The sequence below is a fragment of the Plecotus auritus genome (genome assembly GCF_963455305.1).
Source record: "Plecotus auritus genome assembly, chromosome: 6".
In the NCBI taxonomy this organism is placed as follows: Eukaryota; Metazoa; Chordata; class Mammalia; order Chiroptera; family Vespertilionidae; genus Plecotus; species Plecotus auritus.
This window is the reverse complement of record NC_137773.1, coordinates 25,626,710-25,646,745: the sequence shown is the minus strand read 5'-3', so window position 1 is coordinate 25,646,745 and position 20,036 is coordinate 25,626,710. Positions and strand designations below refer to the sequence as shown.

At 39.5% G+C, this 20,036-nt stretch overlaps 2 protein-coding genes across 2 annotated transcripts in view; one reads left to right on the top strand and one right to left on the bottom strand.

Moving 5' to 3' along the window:
- LARS1 (leucyl-tRNA synthetase 1) overlaps positions 1–20,036 on the bottom strand; it is a 65,073-nt gene that overhangs the window by 27,349 nt on the left and 17,688 nt on the right. The window contains exons 6-21 of the mRNA XM_080672091.1: positions 19,068–19,229; positions 18,394–18,506; positions 17,754–17,817; positions 15,348–15,415; positions 15,019–15,244; positions 13,726–13,813; positions 13,568–13,644; positions 11,395–11,448; positions 9,187–9,327; positions 7,102–7,179; positions 2,149–2,234; positions 1,992–2,057; positions 1,814–1,896; positions 1,352–1,490; positions 578–790; positions 52–109 (exon numbers count right to left, since the gene is read on the bottom strand). Coding sequence (XP_080528217.1) covers positions 52–109; positions 578–790; positions 1,352–1,490; positions 1,814–1,896; positions 1,992–2,057; positions 2,149–2,234; positions 7,102–7,179; positions 9,187–9,327; positions 11,395–11,448; positions 13,568–13,644; positions 13,726–13,813; positions 15,019–15,244; positions 15,348–15,415; positions 17,754–17,817; positions 18,394–18,506; positions 19,068–19,229 — 1,716 coding nt within the window. The remainder of the gene's footprint in view (positions 1–51; positions 110–577; positions 791–1,351; positions 1,491–1,813; positions 1,897–1,991; positions 2,058–2,148; positions 2,235–7,101; positions 7,180–9,186; positions 9,328–11,394; positions 11,449–13,567; positions 13,645–13,725; positions 13,814–15,018; positions 15,245–15,347; positions 15,416–17,753; positions 17,818–18,393; positions 18,507–19,067; positions 19,230–20,036) is intronic.
- On the top strand, positions 16,695–17,189 carry LOC308251234 (large ribosomal subunit protein uL15). The gene has a single exon (XM_080674380.1). The coding sequence runs from the start codon at positions 16,705–16,707 to the stop codon at positions 17,149–17,151; it is 447 nt and encodes a 148-aa protein (XP_080530506.1). The 5' UTR covers positions 16,695–16,704; the 3' UTR covers positions 17,152–17,189.

The window sequence follows — 20,036 nt, the reverse complement described above, 5'->3', positions numbered from 1 at the left end:
TTCCTAAATTAGAACAGCTTTCTGGAATTTTTAACTCTCAATGAGCCTTACCTTCTCAGAGTTGAGGAGAAGATGTCCATTTGCTCTCACAGCTACAGGCCATTTGTCACTTTATAGGTAAATGTTTAAAGAGAGAAAATAAAACTTAAAGATTGTGGTTTAGGCTTAAAATGTTGAGATAAATGCTAAAAGATTAACAAAAGTTTGCTAACACAAATGTACAAGGATATTTACTAAGGTCTGTTTGTAACAGGAAACAAATGAAAACAATGAAAGTGTCCATTAGCAAAGGACTGGTTATAAAACTATGGTACAAGCATACAGTGAATTACTATGTACATACTTAAAAAACACAGGCAGGGCTATATAAAAACACACCTTTTGAAAAGGTGTGCACAGAAATAGTGTCTACAACATTGCATCTTTGCATAAATTAAAATGTAAATAAGTATAGATATATGATGCTAATGTACTTGGCAAATCTATACCCTGCATAATAACTTCTTACATATTTGAAGCCATAAGACACTCATGTCAATAAGCAATAAATTTAGTCCATATCCTTTTTAGCACTCACCTTTGCTCTGGCCACATAGCCACATGATTATAAAGATAATATGAAAGATGATTTGGAACAAGATCCTTGCCAGAGACTCTAAGATCCACAGGATACCAGAACTCAAACTCATGCTTGAGCTGATCTAATTTTTCCTTTGGGATGTGAGTCTTAGGAAATGGAGCTTCCTTGAAGAAAACATAATCCCAGACTTCCTTGGTCATCTGCTGTGGTCTGTATTTAAAATAGAACAAACAACAACAAAACATATGTAATTTTTTAGAAAGAATCAGTATTTCAATCTAACCAGGAATTAGGAATCTCTTAATGTAGTTAAGAGTAACAAATTAGTACAATAGACTCCCATAAAAATGAAGGACGGATAATAATAAAAAAGAAGAGGGGCTATTGATTACTTTTTCTCAGTTTAATAGCGAAAAACAAAACAAAAACAGCATAGCAAAATTCTGCTAAATGAATTCCTTTTTTAAAAAAGTATGGCTTTGATTTTTTTAGAGAGTGGAAGGGAGAGGGGAAAGAGAAACATTGATGTGAGAAACATGGATAGGTTGCCTCCCACACACACCTCCAACCTGGGTATGTGTCCTGACAGAAATCGAACCAGTGACCTTTCGGTGTACAGGATGATGTTCAACCAACTGGCCCACACTGGCTAGGGCTGTTAAATGAATTCTTATGAAAACTAAATATTGAAAAAGAACCTCCAATACTTGAATCAAAAGACGGTATATTTTGCTGCCAAACTAGATTTCTTTCCCTTATCCATTTACCAACCTGATGCCCAGTGGAGACTCTGCCTGTCCGCGCAAGTTACCCCCCTGCAACAGGTGTGCCACTGTGTAAAATGCCATGTAAATAGTGGAATCGGAGAGTGATTCAATCAGCCACTGCTCATCCCAAGGCAGTCGGGTACCTGCAAGATAAAAAGAAGAAAACTAATGCATGAGGGACCTAAGAGACACTTCATCTATAAATCCACATTTTAAGAATAGTTCTACAGGACTTACAAAGCTGCTTATAAAGGAAGTTCTTAAATTTACTCAGATAATTAATAAAAACAAAATGGTAAATAAAGAGCAAACTGGGTTAGTAGGTAGGAGACCCCATCTTGGTTTCCCTCATCCTCTAACCGAAAGCTCTCACTTCCAATTCAGAAAAACACTAGAAAAGATGGAATGAGGAAAAAGTGTTAATTTGCCGAAGTCATTCAAACAGAAAAATCTGAAGTTTGCTTACCCAAACCGTAAGTTCTTGAGCAAGCGTGCTCTTGTAGCCAGCCTAAGGTAGCTTCAAAATTCCTCCTGGTCTCCTCCCCGAATCTGGAGAGTAAAAAGCACAGTGTCTCCCTTCACCTTCACTGTCTTCTATGCTTCTCATCTCCTTTCCCTTCCCGCATCGCTTTCTCCCATCTTACGTTTCCAGGTTCTTCAAGCACTGGGATGTCTGCTTTTTCCAGTTCTCTTCTCCATAATCCAAGTACCTGGAAGTATGCACATTGATTAGAAAACAGTAAAAGTCTAAAGGGGAAGGAGAGTGACTGGAGGAAATTTCTTGCTATGAGAGAAACTAACCATTGGTCACACAGGGCCACGACGCATTCATCTGAAGACCTGGACATAACTTGTTTCTCTGGTTCCATGTAAATAAATGCATCTCCCTAAATGAAAGTAAATAAAAATATATCAGATATCATGTCAAGTCAATGTCTATTTCTCAAGGATAAAACAACTTTTTTTAAAAATGCATTTTCATTATATCTTCTTTCTTCCCAGGGTAAGTTATCTGCCTTATTTTCTATACACTTGCTTTTGTATTTTTGTTTTGTTCTGTTTTTTCCACTATGTAACCTGCTTCAGTGCCTGCATCCTACAGGCAGAGGCCAGGTAGTGGTTCAAGGCCAGTATGCTATGGCATGGGGCACTATGAGAGAACCAGGGGGAATGGACCTGCCATAAATCCAAACCCATGCACATAACACTTGCTTTTGAAAAGGTGTGCATCTTTGTCAAATGGATCACCTTCCCTAGGTAAAATATTCCTCTTCAGTCAAAATCAAAGAAGTGTAATCACTTTTAAATCTATGGTTTGGAGATTAGGCTGCCTATGACATCTTTTTATCCTTGTTATAAAAATGTAAAGAAAATAGAGAATTAAATACATGAAACTTAAAAAAAAAAATAGATACCCAAAAATTAAAAATAGAAAAATACTGTTCCTAAAGACTTATAGTGTCATGAAAAATTCCCACTAGAAAACTGACCATGAATTTTATTTTTTACCAAATATAAGTATCTCTTAATGCATTATGGTCCCAAACTTTTTAAGCAAGGATAATTTTTTTTAAAATATTCAGCATTATTACCCATATAATGATTTATTGCTCTATGTTTTTAAATGCAATTCCTCATGCTGAACTTCAATAGCTGGGATTTTTGTTTAAAGATAGTGAAGTAAAAACATGTTTAACTCTGCTGCCTCTAAAATTTCAATAAAAGGACAACGTAGAGTTGTTTATTTTTTTTAATGGCACGAACCTACAAAGACGAGAAAAACTGAAGAAACACTATCCACCAAATTCTGGAAACTGAAGAGCAGGATGAGTGCTAACTGTATTAGCAGGTTGAAGAAAGCTGGCCGAATTCTAAGCCAATGGTAGAGAAAGCTAATAAGCAACCCACTCCACACTGCAGAACCTCCAAAAAACTCAGGGATTGGTGGCACAAGATATTTCTGAAAAAGGAAACGTGTGGCTGAATAAAGGAGGACTAAGACTTTTAACAGTTACTCCCAGAATGCTTTTGGACTTCTCAAAGGTATCACTGAACCAGAACACCATGTTTAACGGCCCTCAAAATTTTAAGGAAAAATTATTTCCAATCCAGAATTCTATTCCCAGGTAAAGAAGGGCAAATGAGGAGACGGTGAAGATATTTGAGACATGAAAGGTTGTAAAAATTTAACTTCCAGACACTTTTCTCAGGAAAGCTACTAGAGGCAAAGCTTCACTAAAATGAGAGTAAATAAGAAAGAAGCAGTCAGGGAATCAAGGACACAGGGCATCCAACTCAAGAGAAGCAAAGGAAAGCTTTAGTAATGGTGGAGGAACACCTCAGGACATCTGTGCACCAGTACAAGGAAACAGTACCGCCTAAAACAGGCCAGAGGCCCTGGGCGAGTCTCTGAGATGGAACCAAGAGCACACTGATGTGTTTGAAAGTATTGAGAGGAGAAATAAACAGACGGGGCAGAGACTGGGATGGTGTGTTGAGAAGTATATTTAAAAGCGAGGAAATTTTTTTTAAAGAGACCACTATTAACTCCAGGGAAACGCAAAAGCTAGGGAAGATAAGTTATTGTATACATTATAGATCAGCCATGTCTCAAAAATGTAAACACTGAGTATGGCTCTAACATAAATTACAATATACCTATACCAGGATGATGGGGGATGGAGAAGTGTACATGAATATGGTGAGATTAGAGAGGAAGCCACAAGGCAGGAAGAAATCTTGATCTTCAATAGTATAAAGTCAATGGCTGATGCCTAATACTGAAAAATAAAATCAGAAAACTATACTACATTTAGATTTGAGATCTACAAGAGATGAAGGTCAATACTAAAAAAACCTAAAACAGTTGAAAGTGAGCCCCTCCAAAAACCAAGATGGTGGCGTAGGTAAACACCTAAACTGCTGCCTCGCACAACAATTTCAAAACTACAACTAAAAGACAGAACGTCTATCACCCAGAACCACGGGAAAGCTGGCTGAGTGGAAGTTCTACAACTAGAAGGAAAGAGCAAACAGCATTGAGGGGTGCACAAGCGCTGAAAAGCTGAGGTACGGAGACGCGCGAATTGGGCTGGCGACGGGTGACTGAAAGCGGGTGACTGAAAGCGCTGCTGTTTTCAACCCGAAGGGAGATAAGCTCCCGATTACTCCGAACTCGTTTCTGGGGAGACGCGGGGGACCCAAACTCCTACAGGGAGAAGCTGGACTGTCTGCCGTGGGGTCGGAAAGTGAGGGAGGCTTGCTTGCAGGGCTGCGCGCAGGAACAATTGTTTATTGTGCTGGGGCGCGGGGCGCGGGGACACGGTCGGAGACGCAGAGGCAGCTTACTGGCAGCCATCGCTGTTTGCCACGCCCTAGCCTAGTCATGCCCTGAGACCCCTCCCTGCACAATCTACGAACCCACCCAAGCTCCAAGCAGCAGCTTTAGCATATGAATGGCCTGCCCTATCGCAGCTTAACCTAGCAAACTTGCAGCCCGGGTCAGACAGCTCCAAAACCTCCAAACTCCAAGCAAAGAGGAGAAAACTGTAGTTCTTGCTGTAGCTCCTGCTGGGTGGCCTCAGACAGTAGCTGACCTGCACCCCATTGGAGATCCAGAAGCCAGTGTACCTAGTGGTCAGAGTGAGACACCAGATTTCAACTCCTCATATCCATAAGTGACACATTCAAGAGGCAGACTCAGTGAGCACCAAAGCCCCACTGAAACAAGTCCGGCACCATAAGCGTGTCTCCAGCACAGCAGTTCTTCCATTATAGACACAGCGGGTCCTCACAGCCAATTGGCCTGGAGGTCAATTCCTCCCATTGTACCAACAGCAATCAAGGCTTAACTACACCAAGACTTTGCACTCAGCCCACAAAGGGGTGTACCAAAGGCGTCCACCTCAGGTGATTGGGGAGGCTGAGCTACTGGCCCCTATAGGTCACCTACCACACAAAGCCACTCCATCAACACAAGGAAGCAGCAAAATGCGGAGACAAAGAAACATGTCACGAATGAGAGAAATGGAGGAAAGCAAACTATTGGATGACATAGAGTTCAGAACCACATTTATAAGGTTACTCAAGAATCTTCTAAAAACCGCCGAGAAACTTGATGAGACCTTCAAGGACCTTAATGGGAATGCCAAAAAAATGGAAAAGGACCAGTCAGAAATTAAGCATACACTGTCTGAAATAAAGAATATACCAAAACTCAACTGTAGATCAACGTACCCCAAGAATCAAACCAAAGATCTGAAATATGAGGAAACAAAAAACACCCAACCAGAAAAACAAAAAGAAAAAATCCTAAAATATGAAGATAGTGTAAGGAGCCTCTGGGACAACTTTAAGCGTACCAACATCCAAATTTTTGGGGTGCCAGAAGAAGAGAAAGAGCAAAATATTGAAAACCTATTAGAAGAAATAATGACAGAAAACTTTCCCTACCTGGTGAAAGAAATAGACTTACAAGTTCAGGAAGCACACAGAACCCCATACAAGAGGAATCCAAAGAGGACCACACCAAGACACATCATAATTAAAATGCCAAGAGCAAAAGACAAAGAGAAAATCTTGAAAGCAGCAAGAGAAAAACGGTTAGTTACCTACAAGGGAGCACCCATACGACTGTCAGCTGATTTCTCGGCAGAAACTATGCAGGCCAGAAGGGAGTGGCAAGAAATATTCAAAGTGATGAACAGCAAGAACCTACAACCAAGATTACTCTACCCAGCAAAGCTATCATTCAGAGTTGAAGGTCAGATAAAGAGCTTCACAGACAAGAAAAAGCTAAAGGAGTTCATCACCACCAAACCAGGATTACATGAAATGCTGAAGGGTGTTCTTTAAGAAGAGGAAGAAGAAGAAAAAGGTAAAGATAAAAATTATGAACAACAAAATGACATCAAATACATACCTACCAACAAGTGAATCTAAAAATCAAGTGAATAAAAAATCTGAAGAACAGAATGGACTGGTGAATATAATAGAATCAGGGACATAGAAAGGGAGTGGACTGACAATTCTCAGGGGGGAGGGTGTGTGAGGGGTGCGGGAAGAGACTGGACAAAAAGCTTACACCTATGGATGAAGACAGTGGCGGGGGGTAAGGGCATGGGGTGGGGTGGGGAATCAGGTGGAGGGGAGCTAGGGGGAAAAAAAGAGGAACACCTGTAATAATCTGAACAATAAAGATTTATTAAAAAAAAAAAAAAAAAAAGAAAGTGAGCCCCTCCAACGAAGAGTAATTTAAGAGAATGCGGAAGGATAAAGAGGAAATTGTGACTTATTTTAATAAGCCTTACAGACAACTCTCTCTCTGTATCTTGAATACATATAACTGTCAAAAATAAAATTTTAATTTAACAAGTAGTTTAAGTAGCTCAATAGAAGAAAGTTACAACAAAATTGAAAATGCGGGGAAGGATGAAAGTGACAAATAAAGCACTACAGAAAGAGAATTGTAACTGCTAGTATCTCAAATGGCCACCATCAGCAGCATATTAAAGTTCTCTGCATGTGCTTTACACGTACCAACTTTAGAACACTATTCATCAACATTACAGGTGGGAAGTTCAACTTAAATGAACTGCTAAATAGGTCTCCTATATTCTGCCACAAAACAATACGCTATCTTTAATAAAGCTCAAGGTTCTACTTCAGACACCCTGCTAATTAACACTGTACAGTCTGTCTTTTAACTAAAATATTTTTCCTAAAACAGCCTTGAGTGGATAGCCTTTCACATACAATGTCAATCATCTTTTTCTGAATAGTCTTCTTTACATCTTGGACCTTCTGTCCTTTAAATCCATCCACCAACATTACCTAAAAGGATGAGAGTGAAGAAAGAAACACATAGAAAATAATTAAAATTTGCTCTGAGTTCCTTCCCCCAACCAAACTTTTTTCCTAACTAAATTTACTTCCACCCACCAACCCAAGGTATTTTTAGGGTGAAATTTATCACATTTACAACCTTAACTTTTTACTTTGGCATAGTTTGGACAACTAATATGTATAACACATTTGTTTTCTTTTAGTATAATGAGGATAGCTGTCATGAGCCTGATTAGGAAGAAACCCTCACTTCCTTTCCACTTCTCAGGTTGCTGTGTGGAGAGAACTCCGCTATACTAACGCACCTCATTCCTCATGGCTTTGCGAGAAGGAACTGAGCACCACTCAGCTCAGCACCACTTAGGCTTCTCTTTCCAAATCCGCCTGTTGCCAACCAGCTTTCTCCTTTGCCTAGCCATGTGATAAACTGAGCTAAGAGGAAGCCTACTATTTTTCAGCTCTGCCTTTTACTTAGCGGGGAAATTTAATTCTAGGGTGAAGTATTAGCTTGCCATTGCTGCCACAGCTCTAAGCCACCATCCCCTTTCCAGCTGAAACTGACTTCCCTCTACCTGACTCCTGTGTCTCTCTCAAACAGTTTCCAAGTGAAAGACACAAGTTCTTTTTTGACCTTCCAATCCTCTAACATTACCAAAATGCTTCATATCTATTTTTTTTAATATATTTTATTGATATTTTACAGTGAGGAAGGGAGAGGGATAGAGAGCTAGAAACATCGATAAGAGAGAAACATCGATCAGCTGCCTCCTGCACACCTCCCACTGGGGATGTGCCCGCAACCAAAGTACATGCCCTTGACCGGAATCGAACCTGGGACCCTTCAGTCCGCAGGCCGACGCTCTATCCACTGAGCCAAACCGGTTTTGGCTTCATATCTATTTAATTCATCATTATGAAATGATACTTCTTCATCATTACGATGCAATGGTTAAGAGCACAGTCCTAGGGCCAAGCTGCCTAGTTTGAATCTCAGTTCTGTCACTTGCTGGCTAACTGGCAGATCTTGGGCAAATTACTTAATGTCTTAGTGCCTCAATTTTCTTATCTGTAAAATGGGGAAAATAATGCCTACTTCTTTAGTTTATTTTGAGTTTTAAGTAAGTTAATTTGTAAGTACTATATTATATAAGAGCTGGCTTTTATTACCATCCAAAATGTGTAAGTTGCTTAAAAGACATATAACCAATTCTTGGTTATCTAGAAAAATGACAGTAAAGGTAAGACAAATTCTCATTTATGTCCTTACATATCTTCATTTTAGCTATGTATGGTGTCACATGGGTACCAGACTTATGAGGGTGGTCACTTTATAACCTATAACTGTCTAACCCACTCCACCATATTGTACACCTGAAAATAATATAATATTGCATGTCAACTGTAATTGAAAAAAAAAACTTTTTAAATCTTCATTTTAAGCTCAAGCTCAAGCAACTAACAACTTAGCTGAATATTCGCTTTCTCTAACCTAGTCTTCTTTCCATGGAAATGCAGTAAGTCACATTAACATACGCACAGTTAAGGAAAAAAAGGTTCGTTCATTCTGCTGTGCTCCCCTGGCGTTTCGTAGTCATTACCAAGTAAGCTAATGAACTGAATAAAATTGCCTTTTTAAAAAATATAAACTTCTTAATTTAAAGAGCCAAAGAAGGGAACATGTATTATCCATGCAATAAACCTTTGGAGTTTAGTGCATAATAATATGAACAAACTTTAAATATCTTCTCAAGAAATTCATTCCTTAAGAGTTTCATACAGGACACAAAAATGTAATTTCTGTAAATACTATTACTCCCTCACAAAAGATTAAAAAAGGGTTGAAATAGAAGAATCTCTTATCAATCTCATATTAACCTGTCCTAGGTCAGTATATGGCTGAAACTATATTGAATTTTTCTACATATTTTTTAAATGATTAAGAAAATCACAGAGCATGCAGTAAATCAAATAAAACAATAAAAAATTATTACTTACACCATCATAAAACCCTTTTAGATATAATTTCTCCTTTGCTTCTGCAAGCTTTTCTCGGTCATTCTGGCTCTGAACTTTCAACTCATCACAAATGGTTACAGCAGAAAGATTTCCAAAACCTGGGATTTCAATGACTGGCACCTGCAAAAACAACAATGTCAGGAACCTACTCATCCTGAATACACACAAAACTGCCCTGTGGGGCACAGTCCTTTTGCCTCCACTGTCAGTAATCACACAGTGACTAACCAAGATCTAGATGTGAATTTGTCCTCCTCCTCTCCACAAACTCTGTGCAGCAACCCCACATTGTCCCACCCTTACATGTACACCGTCCCCAGCTCTCATCCCTCCACCGCCATCCAATTAACAAAATAATTAACATTGAAACTAGCAAAACTATGAAAACAAATAAATTTTTGGAGGGTCTTGTTTTTATTTTCTAATAAGTCTTCTAGATTTGTCATGAAAGTTACTTGCTGGTAATTTAAATGCTTTTTCTTCTGCAGGCACTAACGTGAAAACATAAACATTTATGAATAATACTAGTGGCCTGGTGCACGAAATTCATGCACATTAAAAGAGGATTAATTAGAGGAAATATTTTAATATTGCTATTTGCCCTATCTCTATAATAGAAGTGTCAGAGATGAAAGAAAATTAGTAAAATGTATATGAAAACCTTCCTCCTGTCAGAGTCTGGGGCGCACCACAGGACCCAGAGTCAAGTCCCCACCCACCCACATGCACCTCAAAATCGCATGAGACCCAGACCCGGCCAGCCCCGCCCCACCCCCCACACCCAATTGGGCTAGATCCAGACCCGGCCAGTCCCACCCTTGCCAAGCCCCGCTGGGCAGGGGGTATATCCTCAGGTCCCCTGGCCCAGCACCAGGATAGGGGCATGGCCTGAGGTCCCCCAACCCAGACCAGGGCGGGGGCGTGCCTTGAGGTCCCCCGTCAAGCCCCGTTGGGTGGGGGGCATGACCTGAGGTCCTCCATCAAGCCCTGCCAGGTGGGGGGGTGCAGCCTCAGGTCCCCCGTCAAGCCCCACTGGGCAGGGGGCACGGCCCGAGTTCCCCCGACCCAGCACTGGGGGTGCACCTTGAGGTCCCCTGTGAAGCCCCACTGGGTAGGGGGCATGGCCTGAGGTCCCCTGTGAAGCCCCGCTGGGTGGGGGGCATGGCCTGAGGTCCCGTCAAGCCCAGCCAGGCAGGGGGGTGCAGCCTCAGGTCCCCTGGCCCAGTGCTGGGGCGGGGGGTGTGGCCTGTGGTCCCCTGTCAAGCCCCGCCAGGTGGGTGTTGTGGTCTGAGGTCCCCCGGCCTGGTGCTGGGGTGGGGGGCATGGCCTGAAGTTTTGTCAAGCCCCACCTGGTGGGGGGCGTGGCCTGAGTTCCCCCGACCCAGCACTGGGGTTGCACCTTGAGGTCCCCTGTCAAGCCCCGCTGGGTGGGGGGCACGGCCTGAGGTCCCCTGTCAAGCCAAGCAAAGCAGGGGGTCGCAGTCTCAGGTCCCCTGGTCCAGTGCTGGGGCAGGGGACATGGCCAGAGGTCCCCTGTCAAGCCCCGCCAGACAGGGGGTGCGGTCTGAGGTCCCCCGGCCTGGCACTGGGGCAGGGGGAGCAGCCTGAGGTCCCCTAGCCCAGCACCAGGACGGGAAGCTGGGGCGCACCACGGGACCTCACCACCTTGAGGTCCCCCGTCAAGCCCCACCGGGCGGGGGGCATGGCCTGAGGTCCCCTGTCAAGCCCTGCCGGGTGGGGGATGTGACCTGAGGTCCCCTGTCAAGCCCCACAGGGTCGGGGGAGGGCATAGCCTCAGGTCCCTGCTAATTGCTTGTTAAGGCTCCTTATGGGAACTTGGCCCCCATCTTTATGACGGAGTGATGGTCAATTAGCATATTGCCTCTTTATTAGATAGGATGGCAAAATGTCCTCAGAAGCCTAGAAATTGGCCAAACTAGCAAAATAAGCTACTATAAAATCGGTGATGCTAAAAAGCCATTTGTTTGCTAGGTGCTAATACTTATTGTTAGTTTTTCTTTCACTCTTACCTGCCAAAGCAGACATCACGTTAAAATAAACTCTCAAGTAAACCCCCTTATTTCCATACTCCATTAATTAATTTTGTTACAAAAAAAAAAAAGTCAGCTCTTTTTTTTCTCTAATGAAGATATGGATATGAATATATAGAATAATCTATGTACTCACTGGCTCAAATGGCAAGACCATGTCATCTCTAATTCCATACTTTGCTCGTAAAGCCTACAAAAAAATTTTAAAGTTAACATTAATGATCAACACTTTATTAGTATGATAATTGAGAAAAGAAACCTCTAAACTTTTTTTGAGCTAGTATTTCTTCTCCTTTCCATACAGAGCAATTTTTTTATCTTTACCACATAGCTCAAGAAAGGATCTATGACTTTTAAAAACTCAACAGTTTAAGTTATAATGAATGGCTTAAATGATGAAACCGTACAGCCAAAAGCAAAAACTGACACACACACCCCACTTAAAATGAGGTTCATATTCTAGGTTGCAATGGAAATGTGACTATCAGAAAACTTTTCAAAAGTTTAATGAAATCCATCACATCAACCAATTAAAAAAGAAAAGTTCATATGATCATATCAACAAATGGAAAATAAGCATTTGACAAAATCCAGCACCCATTCATGATAAAAACTCTCAGTAAACTAGAATAAAGAGGTGCTTGCTCAGCTTCAGAAAGATGATAAAAACTACAACTGCCCAACTGGCGAGGCTCAGTAGTTGAGCACTGACCTATGACCAGGAGGTCACAGTTCAATTCCTGGTCAGGGCACATGCCAGGGTTGCAGGCTCTATTGCCAATGTAGAGCATGCAGGAGGCAGCCAATCAAGGATTCTCTCTCATCATTGATGTTTCTCTCTCTCCTTCTTCCTTCCTCTCTGAAATCAATAAAAATATATCTTAAAAATTTTTAAAAACAACTAAAAAACCTACAGCTACCAACATGATGAGAAACTCGAAGCTTTCCCACTAATATTAGGTAAATGCAAGGATGTCCCCTCTCACCACTCCTTTTTTTTTATTGTTGACTACAGATGTCCCCCACCCCCCGCCCCGCAGCTCCCCCTACCCAGCCCAAAGGTTTATTGCACATATAATACATGTTCCCTTTTTTTGCTCTTTAAATTAAGAAATTCAAATTTTAAAAAAGCAGTTTTATTCACTTCATTAACTTACTTGTTCATGACTACTAAATGCCAGGTGATGTGAACGAACCTTTTTTTCCTTAACTGTGCATATGTTAATGTGCCTTACCATGTTTCCATGGAAAAAAGACTAGGTTCGAGAAATCGAATGAATATTCAACTAAGTTACTAGTTGCTTGAGCTTAAAGTGAAGCTTTAAAAAGGTTTTTCTTTCAATTACAGTTGACATGCAATATTATATTAGTTTCAGGTGTACAATGTGGTGGAGTGGTTAGACAATTATATGTTATAAAGTGACCACCCTCATAAGTCTGGTACCCATGTGACACCATACATAGCTAAAATGAAAATATTTAAGGACATAAAGGAGAATTTGTTTTACCTTTACTGTCATTTTTCTAGATAACCAAGAATTGGTTATATGTCTTTTAAGCAACTTACACATTTTGGATGGTAATAAAAGCCAGCTCTTATATAATATAGTACTTACAAATTAACTTACTTAAAACTCAAAATAAACTAAAGAAGTAGGCATTATTTTCCCCATTTTACAGATAAGAAAATTGAGGCACTAAGACATTAAGTAATTTGCCCAAGATCTGCCAGTTAGCCAGCAAGTGACAGAACTGAGATTCAAACTAGGCAACTTGGCTCTAGGAGGGAGAGAGATGAATAGGAAAATACAGAGAACTTTTAAGGAGTGAAAATGTTCTGTATGATTTATAATGATGGATATATATAATTACTATATACATTTGTCCAAACCCACAGAATGTACAACACCAAGATTAAACCCTAAGGTACACTATGGTCTTTGGGTGACTATGATGTGGTTCATCTTGGTAAAAAAAAGTACCTTTCTGGTGAGTGATGTTGACAATGGGGAGGCTAAGCATATGCTGGGGGAGGGGGTATAAGGAAAAATCACTGTACCTTCCTCTCACTTTTGTTGTAAACCTAAAACTGCTCTAAAAAAATAAAGTCTTTAAAAAATATGTACAATGATACATTATATTCAATCTTCAAACCACAGGAAAATATATAAACATCAGGAAATAGGTTAAAGATAGCAGTTCAAAGTGACATGCAATAGCTTTTTAGCCTAATCTCATAGAGTAGTTCAGCGGTACCTAACCAATTAGGTGAAGAAGGGGAAACAAGAATGTGAAACTCAGATACTCACCTGCTTTTTTTTCAAGTCTCTGAGGGCAGCAAAATCATCGGGGGAGTCAGAAGGAACACTTGTGACCACACCAGTGCCTTACAAAACAAAGTGTGGAACTGATTAATACAGCCAGATATGATTACCATAGTATTTCTATAAAGAAATAAACTCTTTACCTTTATCCTCCTTAATGGTGAGCATTGGGAGAACATAGATCACCTTGTAAGATGTTAATGGTGCAGAAAGTGATGCACCAAGAATTTCCTGTGTAAGAAAAAGATGAGCATAAAAGGTGAAGAAATTTAACCAATAAAATTGAAAACAATGCTACTATTTTAAGCCCAAGAAGCTAGTAATCAAAAAAATTATGAAATAAAACAAAACTCATTCTTTTTTACCAACGAGACCAAAAATAACTATACATACTGATTAAGGTTGTAAGGAAATTAGTACATTGATACAATGCTTTTGACATTGCACTCCTTGAGGAAAGTAACATAAGAATACATAGCAGGAGCCACAAAAATGTTCATACAACTTAGACCCAGCAATCCAATCCTATGAATTTACCTCAAAGTTAAAAAAAATAAATTGTTTTTTCCTGAGAAGTCTGCCCAATGCTGTATTAACCTGGGAACAAATAAAACTTTAAATAATAGAAAAATTATTTAATAAAATATAAGACTTCACAAAGATAGAATACTGTATATCCAACTTAAATGATAATGGGAAGACAAATTGAATTAAAAAGATATATCTAGTTTCTCTTTTTAAAAAAATCAGAAAATCCAACAAGATTGGACCAATAGTCTCATACACAATAAACGGATTGTAGCTGCTTGTTTAGCTAAGGAATGAGCTTTTCAATTCCACACAGTTCCCACCCATCCCACTTTATTCTTAGAGATAAGCTGCTTTTATAGAATTTACTGTGATGAAGGTTGAAAGCTATTTTTTAATATATACCACCCATTTTCCTCACTCCAGAATCTGCTCAAATTAACATGGAAAGAGGTTATTTAGAGACAGTTAAAAATTTGGGTTGTTAATACTGTTCCCAAAAACTGCTCAGGCAGAACTCCAACATCAGGTAATAATGAGATACAGCACTGCTTGGAACAGAAAAATACAGGAAATAATCCAAATATCCCTTACAGAGAATGGTTAACTGTACTGTGGTACAGCCAAACAGGAATACCTTTGTAGGAGGGGGGTGAGCACTGACTCTGAAATGGGACAGGAGAGAACCTTCTGGAAAACTAGAATGTTTTCTATTTCAATTTGGGCAATCCTTACATGAGTGTATACACATATGAAAATGCACCAAAAAAATACACACGATTTACATATTTGATGATATATATGCCTCAATTTAAAAGTTTTTTTTAATACTTTTTTCTCAAGCTTCACTGTTGAAATTTTCCCCCTAAATTTATGCACTAAAATAAACAGTCTGCTACCCAACTTACCTCTCCCATTAATTCCTTAACAACGGGCACCACGCCACTGTCTTTGGTAAAGCCCTGGAATGACATATTCCTGGCAGCTCTTTGGGTGCAAATGAATATATCACCATTCGCCGTCTCAAACCCAATGTACTTCATATCAGGGCGAACCCAGCAGTTTGTCTGTCCAAACATGGTCTCAGGTCTGAGAGTAGCAGCTACCAAAAAGATATTTCTCCCTTTCAGGCCACTAAGGAAAAAAAAGATACATTAAAGGAAAAAAAAAGTTGTGGATTTTATCACAAGTATCTGATATTCAAACAGCTGAAACAATAAGTCTTTGGCAAACCTACCTTAACTTGGATGGGTAAGGCTCAAGTACTTTCAACTTGATTAAAGTATATTCCTGAGGTCCAACACCCTAAACAAATAAGACAAAAACGGAAGGGGAAAAAGACTTGGATTACACCTACTAATCTATGTGAGAGATCTGATTCAAATTTCTAAGATCAGTTCTTACATGATTAAACTAATTCCTTTCAGCCCTGGCCAGGTAGCTCAGCTGGTTAGAGTGTCATCCCAATCTGCCAAAGTTTCTGGTTCAATCCCTGGTCAGGGCACAATAAAAGAATCAACCAATGTGGGTGTCACCAGGTTCACTGAAAGATTGCCAGTTGATTCCTATAGGGGGCATGCAGGAGGCAGCCAATTGATGTTTCTCTCTCTCTCTCCCACTCCCTTTCTGTCTAAAAGTCAATTACAAAAATCTTGAAGAAAAAAAAAGAACCAACCAACGAATGCATAAATAAGAAGGAAAACAATTCAATCTCTCTCTCTCTCCCTTTCTCTCTCAAAAATCAATCAATAATTTTTCTTAAAAATAGACAATCCTTACTTCCAATGAAGAGACTGCCAGTAGTGTGGCTGACCATATCCACATAGAAGTCTGATGTGTAAGAAGTGAGCTGGGGGACCTTCTTTACCCCATACCAGAACTGGTAAAGGAGACCCAGACTCTACTAAGTGAGGATGTTTTGCTGAGAGCTCCCTTGATAGGGAAGGACAGAAAACAAATTTTTTTTAAGTGGCTTAATCAATTAAAACAATTTTTGCCAAAGTAAGAATTAGAAGATAGCAATGCCACAGAGCAGTCATCACAGACATACACTGGACCAGGGGTCAGATGATGTATATTCAAAAACTAGTGTGTGTCCTTACTAATGGCTTGACCCAAGAGAGTCACAATCTCTTTGAGCCTCATACTGAAGAACACATAAGATAACCGATGGGAAAATGCTTTGAAAAATTATAATATGCTATTGAAATTTAGGATATTGCTCCCATTGACTATATTAAGTGGGCCTTCTAAAGTCTCTCAAATCTTTCAAAATTCTGATCAACTCTCACTTCCATCAGATAAGTAACATCATAATTAAAGGCTGATTTTGAAAAGTGGTCACCAGACCAGTGGTCGCCAACAGGTGGTCTGCGGACCACTGGTGGTCAGTGAGGTCCAAAAGGTTGGCGACCGCTGCACCAGACTACAAATGTGTTCAAAAGTGGTAATAAGCAATGACACACTCATTGGGATTCCTAAGTTCGGATCCTGGCATTGTTGGTTTACTATGCCAAGGTTTTAGACAAACCATTTACCCTTGCTTCACTCAAGTATTACAAAAAATGTCACTAATGGGCAGCTCTGCCACCGACATGCCATCCAGACTCAGGAAGACCCGAAAACTTCGGGGCCACGTGAGCCACGGCCACGGCCGCATCGGCAAGCACAGGAAGCACCCCGGGGGCCGCGGTAATGCTGGTGGCTTGCATCATCACAGGATCAACTTCGACAAATATCACCCAGGTTACTTTGGGAAAGTTGGTATGCGGCATTACCACTTAAAGAGGAACCAGAGCTTCTGCCCAACTGTCAACCTTGATAAACTGTGGACCCTGGTCAGTGAGCAGACACGGGTAAATGCTGCCAAAAGCAAGACTGGAGTTGCTCCTATCATTGATGTGGTGCGATCGGGCTACTACAAAGTTCTGGGGAAGGGAAAGCTCCCAAAGCAGCCTGTCATTGTGAAGGCCAAGTTCTTCAGCAGAAGAGCCGAGGAGAAGATTAAGGGTGTTGGTGGGGCCTGTATCCTGGTAGCTTGAAGCTACATGGAGGGAAGTTCATTAAAATGTCCAAGTACTTTTGTAAAAAAAAAAAAAAAAAAAAATGTCACTAATGTGTCCTACAGGCATGTAGAGTGAACTGACGTCATGCATGACTAGAAGTACTCTGGATATAAGCAAGTAGGCACACAGTCAAAGCAAGTGTAAATGGAATCTGTGTACATCAGTCAGCCACCTATCTCATTACCTTTCCCCAAGCTCTTGTTTCAGAGCAGAGCATTCTCCAGGCAGCGCTTCTCAAACATTCGCATGCATATGAATCACACTGAGAGTCCGTTAAAAGACAGATTCCTGAGCCCACCCCCAGAGTTTGTAATTTAGCAATTTTGGGGTGAGACTCAAAATTCCTTTTCTATCACAAGCTGAGGCAGCTGGTCCAGGACCACTCTTGGAGTAGCAAGGTCCTAGACAAGATTCAGGTACCCAGAATGACATTCTGTCTCCCTCTTCACAGCCACCGGAGTATCATAACTATAGACCTCAGCACTGGAATAAAGTTATTTTTTAGGTTTCTGATCTATTTCTTAAACTCTATGACCATATGAAAAATTATTAACGATAGCTATAAAACAAATAAATACCTCTCCAGTTTGTCTGTCATGATCCATACAAGGCTGTCCATCTTTTGGAGAATAAATGGTGTACCTAAAAAATAAGCAAGTGACAAATATTGCTGTAATATACAAGTTTTAGCCTAAATATTTAGTGTTGCTCCAACAATATTTCTTCTAAACTTCTAACTGAGCAAATGTCTACATCTATTATTTATGCTTTTATGGTAGTTCTATTGTCAATCTAGTTATTTAATGAAAGATCTCTGCCTTCATCAAATTTAAATTCACTTATGAAATGCAAATAGTTTTTAATTAACTCACATAATCAAGGAAGAATCTTAAACAATTTATAGAACAAAAGAATAAACTAAAACACAAATGCAATTATTATTTTTCTGTTTGGCTGGGAATACTGAACAGAATCTTTTGTGAAATCATAAAATCTAAGACTCCCATTCTCCCTGGTTCCAGTTGTCATAAACAATAAGCAGCTCAGAGAAATTAAGACACTGGCAAGACAAAAACAAACCAAAGGACACAAGAGAACAAAAAGAAAGAAAACATAAAAAAACAAAGGTAATAGAAAAAAGTGCGCTATGGGGCACCGCATTACAATGCAAGAGTTATATGATTTTTGCTTTTTTATACTGAGGGACAACAAACTCACCGTTTTCCAAATTTAATTCTGTTTCTTTCTCTTAATGTTAAAAACTGCCACCTGACAAACGAATCATAGTAAGGATTAACATCAGTGGTGATGAAGGAACGACGCCAGTCTACCTACAGAAGGAGAAAGGAAAAGGTAATTTTTGAGAGTTCTGTATGAATGAGAATTCCTATGAATCAATTATTTACTCTTCTACTCTATTTTCCAACTAAGAATTATATCAAATTTTAAAAACAAAATTTTTAAGTTCCACCTATTAAATATATATCAAAATTATTACAACAATTTTTGTTTAATATGTGTACTTTTAAACACACACATTTATATATTAAACATACAAGAATTGTAATAAATTAAAAAGGAACACTTAAATAACACCTTTAAGTGTTCCTAAATATTCAAATTAAACTTTGGCTCCTTCATATTCTTTCAATAGAATTCCTTTCTACTAAATCCTAACGTATTGATATACATTCCAATACAACAAATATTAAAGTATTTTATTACTCACATAGAGGCCCGTTAGGTTCTAAATTGACAATAAGAGTACTGATTCATTAGAGGAATTTAGGTGAAACATATTCTAAATGAAGAGGTAGTCCAAATCTCATGTAATCACATAAATATAAACGTGTTCTTCATATTTTCTTCAGCTATGGAGATGATAGGCATACCTTCAAACCCATTCTCTTCAGATCTTGAATAGCCAGTGGTGGGAAATAATCAAGCCAATGTTCTGCTTCAGAAAATTTGGCTATTTCTTCATCAGCCAGACCGAGAGATTTCATAATGCCCCACTGGTATTTAGAAGATCCAGCTTTAGCAGCAGCTTTACTCTGAAAATAATCCGCAAAAACACATTCCATCAAAGAACAATCAACAACTTGTTAATAAATTCTAGGATCAAATTATCATTTGGTAATTTTTTAAACTGCAAAAACAATGCTGTTGATATGTCGGAATACTAAAGGATTTAGATTACCAGTTTGACACTCACCAGAACTCTGACACTACAGAAAACTACCAAATGGGTGGAACTACCAAGAACTATCATCATAAAGATAAGATGTCAACACCAAACCTTCTCTATTTCCCTTTCCCAACACCACATGCATCTTTTTTAGTTATGATAGCTTAGATCATACTCACAAGAGTTTACTCATTTTCCAATCTTTACCAATATCAAAAAGGCAACCAAAAGCCAGGGGTTGGAAATAGGCCAAGAAGTCACTATAAAAAGGCAGGACGAGAAATTGGGAGGGGTTGGAACTACTCCGAATGGTATGACAGTGGTAGAAACAGAGCTCCATGTATCTGTCAAACCAACACAACTATACAGCACAAAGGGTGAGTTTTTTTTAAATGTCCATCTTTAAAATCATTTTATCATGCCCTTTAGTTAGTAAAAAGTTCATTTTAATTTCTGACTAATATTCAGTCTCCACATGGCTTTTCTTTTATATCATTAGTTATAGGACTTCTGTTCAGAAAGTCTAAAGGATGCTCTCAAGGATGGTGGATATATAATTTAGTTATAATTTTGATGTGGTCATGGGAGGATGCAAGCATAGCATTTACCTACTCTGCCATCTTGACCAGAAGTCCAAGAATGAATTAAAAAAAACCAACAGAATGTTGGAGGA

Bases quoted from the DNA above. Each gene is read 5' to 3' on its own strand.
- LOC308251234 (XM_080674380.1), top strand. From the start codon at position 16,705: ATGCCATCCAGACTCAGGAAGACCCGAAAACTTCGGGGCCACGTGAGC.